Source organism: Ceratina calcarata, unplaced genomic scaffold, assembly GCF_001652005.2.
Source record: "Ceratina calcarata isolate Rehan_Ccalc_2016 unplaced genomic scaffold, ASM165200v1 scaffold586.2, whole genome shotgun sequence".
Lineage (NCBI taxonomy): Eukaryota > Metazoa > Arthropoda > Insecta > Hymenoptera > Apidae > Ceratina > Ceratina calcarata.
In genome coordinates this window covers 218,199-230,010 of record NW_017177087.1, presented here as the reverse complement: position 1 = coordinate 230,010, position 11,812 = coordinate 218,199, and the positions used below count along the sequence as shown (strand labels likewise).

Below are 11,812 nucleotides of genomic sequence, written 5' to 3'. Positions count from 1 at the left end.
TTCTAAGGTACATACACTTTTGGGATTGACTGTATAGCCAATACGTACTTAAAGTCGACCGATAGTTCACAATTTTCTGAAGCAGAGGTAACTTGGTTCTAGTTTTTAAAATCGTTTCTATGAGTTACTAGTCATAAAATTGATATTTTTAGATAGAATAAAGAGTACATTTGTTGCTAGAGGTAAAAATTAACAGGATTGATGAGGATTTGAGACAAGGTGATCTTTGTAACAATTTCAATTGACAGTACCCAGATTTTACACTGCCATCGTAATTTATTCTAGTTAGTAATATACTCCGGAGATAAATTAACATCTTGTATAACAAAACATATACAGCGTCATTGCATACTTGATCTATACTGCGATACTGCATAACTAGATCTGTATGCTCTGTTTATATAAAATGATATATTTATATTATTGTATCTATTCCGTTTCATTGTTCATCTAGAATGTAAATATCTTTTGTAAGTTCTAATAAGGAGTAACAATGCTTTTCCACTGAATAATTTTAAATATATTATATTATGGTTTGTAAATAGTCGTCTTAAAGTTATAACTCGCAGATGCAACGTAAAATAATTATATGTATACTTATAGTTATCGCCAGTTTTATCGAAAATTCAACAAATTCTGTATATGAAATAAACTTTTATTATAGAAGAAATTAATCTGGTATTACTATTAGCTTAAAAGTTTATCTTAACACGTGATCTGACGTGATCTTAAATCGTGGTCCCCACTATAGCTGCTAGGTTGATTGTCATGTGATCGCGACTCAGTCACATGGTACGCAGTGCGCGGTACGCATATCTTTATATTACTGTATTAATCAACTTCTTTCATTTTACAGCTTCCTTTACTTATCATAACGGACATTCACATTTCTAAAACATTTATGAAAATGATTTCATATTAATTAGCAACAATAGCGAAGTATTCTGTTCTTATTCTTAGCTTCGTGCGCATGCGTCGCGCGCAACACGCACCTTTTCCCGGCAACTCTGCCTGACTCTGCCTCTACCACCACCATCCCTGACCATTACTAACGTTACTAACCATCCCGTTATTTCTATACTCATACCATGGAACAAAGAAATTGACAAGTATTTTACTCCAGGTTAAAGTTTGGATTCATTTCCATTTGTAGAAATTACTCGTTAAAGATGAATAAAACAGAAAAGATTCAATTGTTGCGCAAGGCGATAGTGACTTACCCCAATTTTCCTAAGCCGGGGGTCACATTCAGGTATTTAATATGAATCATTAATTACCAAATTGATCTTCTGTATCACGATAATACATTGCCGTGTGTTTTTCTTACTTCCAGAGATATATTTGGAATATTTCGTGATATTACAGCATTGAGAGCAATGAAAGATTTGATAGTGGAACACATTTTGTTTTTGGAAGTCGACGTAGTCGTGGGCTTAGATTCAAGAGGTTTCCTAGTCGGGCCTCTTATTTGTATGGAACTAGGCAAACCGTTCTTGCCAATTAGGAAGAAGGGAAAACTTCCAGGAAAAGTTGTTGAACATGCTTTCTCACTGGAATACGGCGAAGTTAGCATATTAATTAGATAATTTTGCTTTTACTTTAAGCTTATCTCCTTTATATTATCTGACAAATTATTATATTCTTGCAGGCAACATTTGAACTACAAACAGACTTCATGAAGAAAGGAGCTCGAGTTTTAATCGTAGATGACCTGTTAGCGACTGGAGGTAAGACGAATATTAAAATGAAATGAATTTGTTCTTTATAGATCAAAGAGTAGAAAGATGACCATCTGAATAATATTTACAGGCTCTATGCGAGCAGCAGTAGACTTGGTACAATTGACTGGAAGTAAAGTAATTGAATGCTTAGCAATAATTGAATTAACTACATTGAAGGGCAGAGAAAAGCTCAATGTACCTGTTCATTCGGTAGTTCAATACGGAGATGAACCTTAGCCGAAGATAATGTAAGAAATTATTGTTAAATAGAACAGAAAACATACATATTATCATATGTATATCAGAATACAATACTGTTGACATTCTTATTTTATAAAATGCACGCATAAAAATATTTTCTTATTTGTAAACATATACACAAACTGTTATAATACTTACAAGATACAAAGAATGTATAATAATTTCCTAATAAATTTTTACAAATCAATTTATATGTTTTATTATATTTAAATAATATATAGTAACTTGTGTATAAAGGTTTGTATATTTCGTAGCAGAGTAGGGGAAGAGAAGATCTCGCTAGTGGACGACGTGGTTTTGAGAACCGGTACACCTTAAAGTAACGATGAAACGGACTTTCGAGGCCGTAACGAATTTAAAAGACTCTGCACTTCGTATTCCAACGTATCTACGTTTCGCTGCAACAATTTGGTTCTATCTTCGTTCAAATCAAGAACGTCCTCGTCACTCGCGTACAAATTTAAATGTGGAACATCGTGAAACCGATCAGACATGCAGACGCATTCAGGATCGACTTCATGCTCTCCTAATTCATCTTCCGTTGCTCTTAATTCCCAATTCGCATCCGAAAACTGTTCTTTGAAATACCTTTCAGCTTCGTCTAATCGTGTTCGATGAATCTGATCCATAAAAGCCCTCGCCTCGTGTTTCAGTCTGTTCATCTCTTCCACTTTCAAAGCTTCGCGATTATGTCTACGCATGATTCTTCTCTTCTCCTTCAACTTTTCCAGTTCGACGAGAGAGATTTCGTCGGTTAGAAATTTCGGAAAATCGTCTGACATAAACGGTGGATACGGTCCCGTAGAAGATAGCTCAATTATATCATTTCTAACGAAAATAAAAGAAAAATAAATTATGCTGACCAACATAGTAGTAAAGACAAATAGTCAGATTACCTGAGATACTGGCTAGGATGTACTCTTAAAGGTATATCACTATCAAGTTGTTGAGCTACTTTTAATAATTCTTGCGCTCCTACGTGACCTTGCTTGATGAAATACCTTTTGATACTCTCTTCTGAATACAACGTGGAAATGATAATTTCACGAGAACAAATACTATACGAAACCACGCACATCAGTAAAAGCAACGGTTTTTTAAGCGATATTAAATGATCCCATAGAATTAACCATTCGGAACTGGATAAGACCTCGCTCATCGCAGTCCTTAAAAGTGGCCAGGCATATTCACTCGATGTTATTCCTCGTTCGCAGAAAACGTTCAGTAAAGCTGGATCTGCTTGTAGCAGAATATTTTCTATTATACCCAATACATTCAATGGTGGCAATGGATGATATTCGAACCATTTCTGGCAATAATTCAGTAATATGCTCAGAATCAGCTCAAACCCAAGCAATTGGTCTTTCTGTAATAAAAATGTGACAGTAATTTTATTTTTCTTATATTATAATATTAATTATATTTTATTACCTGGAAGATTATGAGGAATGGAAAAATTAAATTCGGTAAAAATGTACATTGCACCAATAAAGGGCACCATTGTATTAAGCAATGAACTGTTGTTGTTAACAATATTCTTTTACTTCTACTTGCTAGTGGATAGTCTTTCAGAATATCGGAAGGATAACGGATGCTCGCACTTTTATTAGCCAGGGCATTGTAAGCAGTTTTATTGCCTGGCAACTGTAGAATAGTTGACCATATTAATACGCGGTATTTTTCAGGATATTCGCCAAACTCTTTCAAGATAAGCATCAATCGCTCCGAACGCAATTCTTCTTTTATGTATTTTCTGACGCAGTTTAAATGCTCACGAACTTTATGCGCAACCGGCCTACACGGTTCCGCTAATTTCTTTGTTGATTCACACTTCTTAGGAAACAGTAATTCAGTAACCAGTAATTTCAAGTTCCCCTCTTTTTCTATGTATGCTATGTATCTCCCTGACGGAGAAACTGCGATCTTTCTTATTGGTTTAATAGGCTGCAGCATATGAATGAAACAAGCTTGATTCAGATCAAAGAAATGAATATTACAATTTGATGAAACACACGCTAATACATTATTCGACCCTCCGTCCAAAGGTGATGGCACGAGGGAGAAACATTTTATTCCTACATAGTTATCTGGTAAAGTTAAAGTCTTTATCAAATTCCAGTTACAAGTGTTCAAAATAACGATTTTATTCTGAGCGCTAGCAATAATCATCGCTCTTCCATTTTGTGTGAAAACAAAGTCTTTTATATTACGTATACCATATATTTTTGGATCAATTTTGATATCGTTATCTAATTGATTGTAGTTCCATATTTGCATATTGTCATTGTAGTACAGGACTACTATGTGTCCTTGATTTGAGAAGCTTGCTTTCTTTATTATAACATTCTTTGTATTGACTTTCAACTGCTGCGCCTTACTACAGGAATCTAAGTACCATATTATTACTTCTCTGCAGGAGGAAGTCAGACAATATTTCTTATAAAAGGAAAAGTGTATCGGCGGATATTTATGTGCGATTAACAAGCAGAATTGTGAAACGTTCACGTTCACTCTCAGTATCTTTATATCAGCTGTAATAAGGCCGACTAATATTTCCAGTTTGTTTATAGGATTAAAGGTGAGAAAAGTGGCACGTCCGATGTTTCCCAATTTTTGATAGCAAGGACAATCATTCGACAGATCGATGAAATACAAATGTCCCGTTGTATCAATGGCAGCAACGTGCTCCTCGTTGCAGTCGAACGAAACGTGTGTAAAATTAACTCTCGTCAAACATTCCGCTCTCTTAGTTGTTTCTGGTACGAGTTCGAAGTTGTCGTCAACTCTCCTTAAATTCTCCCATCGCTTCTTATACATTATATTTTCAACTTTTCAGTCATCTAACTCAACTAAGTTCATCTCGATTTTGACGGTTTCGTCAGGTTATATTTACGCCGAGTAACGTCAAATACATACGTGACGGTGTTTACGTCCACGTTCACACGTGTTTTTCGAATATTCTTTTTCGCAAAAAAAGAAAAAGATGGAACATAGATACTACAATAAGAAGTATTAGAAGACGATTAATGATCGTTTAAATTAATATTACTGAGGACCGAATTCATAGACGATTCTTGAAAAGTTCTCAGTTCTCGCGCTTGGAAACACGGACGGATTGATCGGTTGATTAAGTCATATACAGCAATATAGAATTTATGTGTACAGGAGTATCTTAGGCTGATTCTATGCACAAAAAATAGGCTAAAACGAACGAGCGAAAAGTTCTCTGACGGACAGTTTCGTTTTCGAGAAAATTTGGCCCGAACTATAGACATATGTAGATTTTCTATTTTACCGCCGTTTGAAAACTTGAATAATATTCGTTTGTTATTTCTTATGTCAGTTGCCGGCACGTAGCCAGTAAAGTGGGATGGGATTTGGAATCTAGGCAGCGTGGATTCTGTGGTGTGTGGTTCTCTGTGACGAAATGACGGCGATTCAGTTCGTTCCAATTAAAGACATTTAAAAATTAGTTCCTCGGTTGAGATACTCAACTATCATTAATATCCGATTACACGATAATTTTTTTAGATTCTTACAAGATGGTAAAACTTACTTTTTATTTATTACCTGTGCTGTGATTGTGCCTCGTTATGAATTGGCTAAATTTTTAGGTTATAGACAACTTATGTCGAAATGTTCCGAAAGAATATAATCGTCCCTCGAATAACGTAAATAATTCTTCAGATGTCAAAACTAATCATTCTCACGCCCTCAACTGCAATTATTACATTTGCGGATGAGTAAAATGAGTTTTAGATGATATATTTTTTATACATACGTAACGGCGAATAACGTTCACGTATTTACATTATTGACCTTTAGTAACGCAGTTTTATTCAAATACTGCATTCATTGTATTTATGTCGACGAAATTGTATTATATCAATTCGTTATCACATTTTAATTAATTTTATTTCCAGCCTATTGCGGAGTTCTTAAGCGGCCTGCCGTCATATAATCCAAGCAATTTTACTAAGTGTAGTGAAGATAGTGGGAACAGAATTTGTATAAAAAAGCCTTCAGTTTACCTTCCCACTAGAGATTACGCTTCAGAACAAAGTAAACTGGAGTTTGTATCATAAACATAGGTATGTATTGAAAGCAATAATTATAAACATAATTATTTTCAGTTATAGTCACAGAGAAAACAACCATACTATTGAGGTACCTTCACCAACACTGGGACAAAAATGTACGTATTTTATTTATCCGTGAATAATTTATTTTAAACCTTATAAAAATTCAGTTTATTACATTTTTCAGCAACCTGACAGAAAACGAGATTATGTATCCGCAAATGGCGATTCTGAGGATGATCCTTCTACGCATAACAAGAGACCACGACTAGATAACACCGTTTAAAATATTCTACACAATTCTAATTTTCAATTATTTTCTAAGCTAAACATTTCCATTATTCACTAAACTTTGTGATTTCTGAATACTGCAGACATATCTACTATTTAAACAAATTATTTCAACGCATCGTTTTTAGACTCATATTTAGAGTATCTTTTGTCATGGACGTAATTTGAAGCTTCAACATTGAACGATGACACTTTCTTAAATTTTTGAAACTGGATGGAGAACAAACGTTACGTTAAATTTGCGTGTAATTTTTTGTATTATATCGTATGCTTGGAATTCAGTTGACTAGCACATCAAATAATACATATGCTGCACAATCTCTAAAAGTGACTATGTGAATCATTATTGACAAATATGTATTATAATTTTAGGAAGGAGTAGTTTAAGATGTGATCATGCGTCCAAGCATTTACTTCGAAATGACTTTATAAACTCATTTTATGATGTACGCAGCTCAGNCGTTTTTTAAACTTTCGGGCTGTTTAGACAATTGTTATGCGTTGTAGTATTATTAAAGTAGATAAAAATTTAGTCGTGTAAGGATATTGATGAAATTTATGTACATATATATTCACGTTCATGAAGATACATTGTAATTGTCCATTTGAAAGAGACGAGTATTGATGCTAATTAAACAAATTGTTTCATATTTTTGATAATAGTATTTTTATTTCATAAATTAAAGTACGCGGAACTTGTATTAAGGTCCAAAAAATTATATATGAACTTCTCTGATCAACTTTCGTGTTCTGAGAAAGTAATTTTACATTTCTGTACAATTATCTCTCTCTATCTCTTTGTATAAAGTAAATAAAATATGATAATTGAGGTACAAATAAATGTAATTTCTTCTTGTTTATGTAAATAAAATGTTATTTGTAAAATTGTTAAATTATAGTACTAAATATATCTACCGCTCCCCCCACTTCTGCTATCTGACTTTGCAGTTTATACAGTTATCAATTCGGAACCTCTTCAAGGATAAACATCCGGCAACCGGCGGTATAGTATCTTGTTTGTTGAGTAACTGTACACTGAGAATATATATCTATATCTATACGTGCACACGTAGTATGTATCGTGAAAAGTGATTACTGCAACTTTGTTAAGAGTGTGAGATGTTTAACTATCATCATCCAATCACCAAACTATTCCCTCTTAGACTTTACTCCCTCGTTTCATTTTATAATTTTTAATCTTGTTCTCAGTGCCTTTACTGTTCATACCGAACATAAAATTGCGTTTAACTTGGGATCGATCGTTGAAGAGTGACTAGTGATCGATACGTTACGATGTCGAAAATCAAAGGTACTTAATAATTTTTTACTTTAGAATTAAGTTGATTTATAATTAATAGACGATTACAATATTCTTAATATCACAGATTGTGGAAATTGCCACGGTCCCGGTTATAGATCGCCGAAAGCAGCGATGACCGAGGGACCACGAGAGAAAGTGATGTACGTCGTTTGCATTCACACGGATCCGAACAAATCGGACGTACTAAGTACCGTTGATCTAGATCCCGAAAGCCCCGATTACTGCAAGGTCGATACAAACACGTACATCAAACTATCATGCAAATAAAATGAATCAATCGATTAAATAAATACTGTTAATGTTCGTACTATGGAATGTTCAAGTATTGGAATGAATGTTTGTACTATTTATAGATTATTCACAAATTACGAATGCCTTACGTTGGCGACGAGCTGCATCATTCCGGTTGGAACATTTGTAGCAGTTGCCACGACAAACCGCGGAAACGTGATACTTTGGTGCTTCCCTGCTTAATGTCCGATCGCGTTTATTTCGTAGACACGAGCAACGAGCGAGCACCATCAATCAAAAAGGTTCACTGTCTTATAAATCGTAGAAATCAGGAATTTTACAAATATCGTATGCATTTAGTTTTTGAGTAATATCGTCCATAATTATTATGATATTTTTTACACGTATATTCTACTCTTATTTGGAACAATTATTAACGTTGATACAAACACATTATCAATTAATTATGATGAATATCGTAATTGGCTAGGTGTTGGAACCGGCGGAAGTACATCGACATGGATTATCAACTGTGCATACCAGTCATTGCAGTCCGACTGGGGAAATTATGATCTCAGCGATGGGCAAACCAAATGGGGATGCATTGGGTGAATTCCTTTGTATCGATTCCGAAACGCTTGAGGTGAAAGGCACTTGGACTAAGGGAGAGAAAAAGGCGTCATTCGGTTACGACTTTTGGTATCAACCGTATCACGACGTGCTCGTCGCTAGTGAATGGGGTGTCCCTCGAGTTTTTAAAAAAGGCTTCACTCCGAACGTCGCTTCCGATCCCAGTTCGCATCACTTATTTAATAAAACCGAGTTTGATTATTACGAATTCCCACTGTTATTACACTTTTTGATAACTTCTTTTTTGCAGAGATATATGGTAGAAGTCTGAACTTTTATTCGTGGAACGATAAAACGCTTAATCAAGTTTTAAATTTGGGCAACGACGGAATCGCGCCGCTCGAAATACGATTTCTTCACGATCCGAAATCTTCTGTGGGATTTGTCGGATGTGCGGTTACATCGAATGTCTACAAATTTGATAAAGAGTCGGATGGTAAATGGGCTGCAAAGAAAGTAATTCAAGTATCTGCGAAGAAAGTAGAAAATTGGAAAGTTGGAGATTGGGATCTCCCACAGATGGGAGGTACGTTGCATAATCTACTATGAGATTAGCCAACGATTCCATATGTTTTGTAATTATTGAAAGAAGCTTCAATCATCGACTGCGTAAACAGACTGATTATGGGTACTCCGTTTTGTAGGAATGATAACGGATATTTTGATCAGTCTCGACGATAAGTATCTTTACTTATCGAATTGGCTTCAAGGAGACGTTAGACAGTACGATATTTCCGATACGGACAATCCGAAATTGACAGGTCAAGTTTTTCTCGGTGGTGTGATCCTAAATGATTCGACTGTTCGAGTTACTGAAGATGCTGAACTTGATACTCAACCAAGCCCGGTTTATGTGAAAGGTCGTCGACTTTATGGATCACCACAGATGTTACAATTAAGTCTCGATGGGACACGTCTATATGTAACCACTTCCATTTTCAAACCTTGGGACACGCAGTTCTATCCAGATCATGTCAAGTACGTAATTTGAATTTCGATATTTTCTATCTCCACTCATGATTATTGATTAAACTTTTCAGAAATGGGTCGACTATGGTTAAATTGGACGTCGATGTTAAGAATGGAGGAATGAAGCTCGATAATCAATTTTTGGTGGACTTCGGCGCGGACAAAGATGACATTTTACTTGCGCATGAAATGCGGTAAGGATTTTACAATACATGCTTCGAACTTCTTTACATAAATAATAATTATAATTTCATGTTATAGTTATCCAGGAGGTGATTGCACGTCGGATATCTGGCTAGCAGAAAATTAATTTCGCTTCTATAAAAAACAATCTTCTCTGAATTTCCAAATTTTTGAATTTATACGAATAGAGCGTACGTGTTATTTTATGCTGTAATATATTTTTGTAACAAACCCTATATATAGGATGTAATTTCGTTTTCCACATTATTCATTTTCCTACATCTGTCCTACTTTTTAAATACTCGTTCTATGCGCCCAGTGTGGCGTTTCCGTCTTTCGCGTTCTGTCAAAGGATCAAAGAAAAAGTGAGAGTATTCACGAACGGGAATTCTACCTATGTAGTACATGAAAAACCTGAGGAACCTATTTAATTTGAGTAACACTAGTCTAGATTATATCAGAGATTATATATACAGAGTATAGACAGTACCAGACACCAGACACAGACGAAGTGCTGAACTATATGGCGCACGAAGGGCAACCAGGGCAACTGGCGGAGCGGAGGCTGGTGGAGCGGAGGCTGGCGGAGGCAGAGATGGAACACGCATAACCGTAACCTGTAACTTACTATAACTATAGTTATAGTAAGTTACAGGTTACAGCTGTATACAGCCTTCTGCGGGGTGCTCAAGGGGATTTTGGGTTCAAGGCCGCTTTACGACTGGACTGGAGCGGTACAGAGCGCGGGCGCGGGAAGATTGCGCCAGTGCTGTAAAATTTGAGGAATTTCAACTGCATGTCATCGTCCGTTGAGGAATAATCAGGAATAATGAAACTCAGGTTTCACTTGCAAGCATCACCAAAGAGATACAATCTCCTCAGTGGGAAGCTGTGAATCTAATAATTTTTGCGAACTTAGTGAATAAAATCGACGCTCTACCTTATCGCACCGATACAGAGCATCGAGGAATGATTCTAGAGTTGACTTCTTGGTGCAGCACTTACACCGGACTCACGAAATCCCTGACGTGAGCACTATCACTCTCATTATTTCCCCTTTGCATCAAACTTCAATTGGATGACATTTCAAAGTGTTTAAAAGTTGTAAAGGAACATGACACTTTTCAACAAAGCCGATTGGCACTCTCCAGCACCGTTCTGGCAAAATGGACCATCGCCCGGTGCATTTTATCATTTCCCCGGTGGCCAGTCGCAATCTGAGGTTGGCGGATTCCAGAGATCACAGTAAGATCTTTTGCTAACCCTTTTTCTAAAACTTGCATGTCATGTCCGTTCACGACGATTTATTTAAACTACTTACATTTTAAACATTTTTAATCAATAGTGACGGAACTCAAAACTTTTAATGCATTTAATCGTGGCTTAATGAATTTGTTTATCTACTTGAAACTGACTTTATACATATTTAACCTCTAATTTAAACGTATCTACATACTTCTCGTTCCGCAGAAGCCTATACTTTTAATTAATTACTTCTCTTAGTAAAATGTAAAATTGACAGGAGCCCATATAGATCTGTTACCATATACACAGCTATCTGTGTTTGCATTTAGTTTCAATTTTGGAGATAGTTATGAATGTGGAAACAGATCTGTATTGGCACATGGTGTCAGTCTGATGCCGACCTGCATATATATTTTTTATAGAACAGATCCTGCTTCATATCTACTGACCATTCTAGTTAACGAATCTGATGAACAATGGACAAAACCTAATATTATAGGCATGACTGACAGGGAACTTTTCTTTAACTCCATTTTGGTTTCTTGTCTTACAGAGCACCAATGACAACAGGAACATCTGTTATTGGAGTTCAATTTAAGGATGGTGTCCTCGTAGCTGCTGATATACTTGGATCTTATGGATCACTAGCTAGATTCAGGAATCTTGAACGTGTGATAAAAGTTAATGATAACATTATCCTTGGCGCAGGAGGAGATTATGCTGATTATCAGTACTTGAAAAGCAGCATAGAAAGAAAAATGTGCGTTTTACTTATGGTTTAGTAATAATCTTGTGTAATTTGTAATTAGACTGTGAATGTTTATGCATTTACGAGAATTTTCAATAATTTAAAGTGGGATAGTATGAAGTAATATATAGAT

General features: G+C 35.6%; 5 protein-coding genes and 1 long non-coding RNA gene across 10 annotated transcripts in view; 4 read left to right on the top strand and 2 right to left on the bottom strand.

Annotated features, from left to right (window-relative positions):
• Nucleotides 1-637: 637 nt before the first annotated feature.
• LOC113464905 (uncharacterized) lies at nucleotides 638-1,077 on the bottom strand. Its single transcript, XR_003389766.1, has 2 exons — nucleotides 993-1,077; nucleotides 638-890 (listed from the first exon to the last, which is right to left on the bottom strand). It is a non-coding gene; the product is annotated as an uncharacterized LOC113464905 (long non-coding RNA).
• Nucleotides 1,023-2,044, top strand: Aprt (adenine phosphoribosyltransferase). The gene is made up of 4 exons (XM_018032643.2): nucleotides 1,023-1,252; nucleotides 1,334-1,565; nucleotides 1,649-1,727; nucleotides 1,810-2,044. Exons 1-4 carry the CDS (start codon nucleotides 1,170-1,172, stop codon nucleotides 1,956-1,958), a joined length of 543 nt encoding a protein of 180 aa, XP_017888132.1. The 5' UTR covers nucleotides 1,023-1,169; the 3' UTR covers nucleotides 1,959-2,044.
• Nucleotides 2,045-2,165: 121 nt separating this feature from the next.
• On the bottom strand, nucleotides 2,166-5,100 carry LOC108629778 (TBC1 domain family member 31). The gene is made up of 3 exons (XM_018032641.2): nucleotides 3,414-5,100; nucleotides 2,879-3,348; nucleotides 2,166-2,810 (listed from the first exon to the last, which is right to left on the bottom strand). The coding sequence occupies exons 1-3, from the start codon at nucleotides 4,797-4,799 to the stop codon at nucleotides 2,297-2,299; spliced, it is 2,370 nt and encodes a 789-aa protein (XP_017888130.1). The 5' UTR covers nucleotides 4,800-5,100; the 3' UTR covers nucleotides 2,166-2,296.
• Nucleotides 5,101-5,159: 59 nt separating this feature from the next.
• LOC108629781 (DET1- and DDB1-associated protein 1) lies at nucleotides 5,160-6,805 on the top strand. 4 transcript variants are annotated; one of them, XM_018032648.2, is made up of 5 exons: nucleotides 5,160-5,527; nucleotides 5,597-5,653; nucleotides 5,906-6,044; nucleotides 6,116-6,177; nucleotides 6,260-6,805. In XM_018032648.2, the coding sequence occupies exons 1-5, from the start codon at nucleotides 5,525-5,527 to the stop codon at nucleotides 6,293-6,295; spliced, it is 297 nt and encodes a 98-aa protein (XP_017888137.1). In that variant the 5' UTR covers nucleotides 5,160-5,524; the 3' UTR covers nucleotides 6,296-6,805. The 4 variants fall into 4 exon arrangements, with proteins under 4 accessions (XP_017888137.1, XP_017888135.1, XP_017888133.1 ...); XM_018032646.2 differs by having other exon boundaries at nucleotides 5,162-5,527; nucleotides 6,249-6,805; XM_018032644.2 differs by having other exon boundaries at nucleotides 5,162-5,527; nucleotides 6,232-6,805.
• A 570-nt stretch (nucleotides 6,806-7,375) lies between these two features.
• LOC108629736 (methanethiol oxidase) lies at nucleotides 7,376-9,936 on the top strand. Of its 2 annotated transcripts, XM_026817528.1 has the most exons (9): nucleotides 7,376-7,466; nucleotides 7,562-7,661; nucleotides 7,738-7,901; nucleotides 8,027-8,206; nucleotides 8,395-8,698; nucleotides 8,785-9,060; nucleotides 9,179-9,512; nucleotides 9,575-9,697; nucleotides 9,765-9,936. In XM_026817528.1, exons 2-9 carry the CDS (start codon nucleotides 7,646-7,648, stop codon nucleotides 9,811-9,813), a joined length of 1,446 nt encoding a protein of 481 aa, XP_026673329.1. In that variant the 5' UTR covers nucleotides 7,376-7,466; nucleotides 7,562-7,645; the 3' UTR covers nucleotides 9,814-9,936. The 2 variants fall into 2 exon arrangements, with proteins under 2 accessions (XP_026673329.1, XP_017888059.1); XM_018032570.2 differs by having other exon boundaries at nucleotides 7,407-7,661.
• A 567-nt stretch (nucleotides 9,937-10,503) lies between these two features.
• Prosbeta7 (proteasome subunit beta type-4) overlaps nucleotides 10,504-11,812 on the top strand; it is a 4,473-nt gene continuing 3,164 nt past the window's right edge. Inside the window, exons 1-2 of the mRNA XM_018032655.2 lie at nucleotides 10,504-10,931; nucleotides 11,485-11,691. Coding sequence (XP_017888144.1) covers nucleotides 10,801-10,931; nucleotides 11,485-11,691 — 338 coding nt within the window. The 5' untranslated portion in view covers nucleotides 10,504-10,800. The remainder of the gene's footprint in view (nucleotides 10,932-11,484; nucleotides 11,692-11,812) is intronic.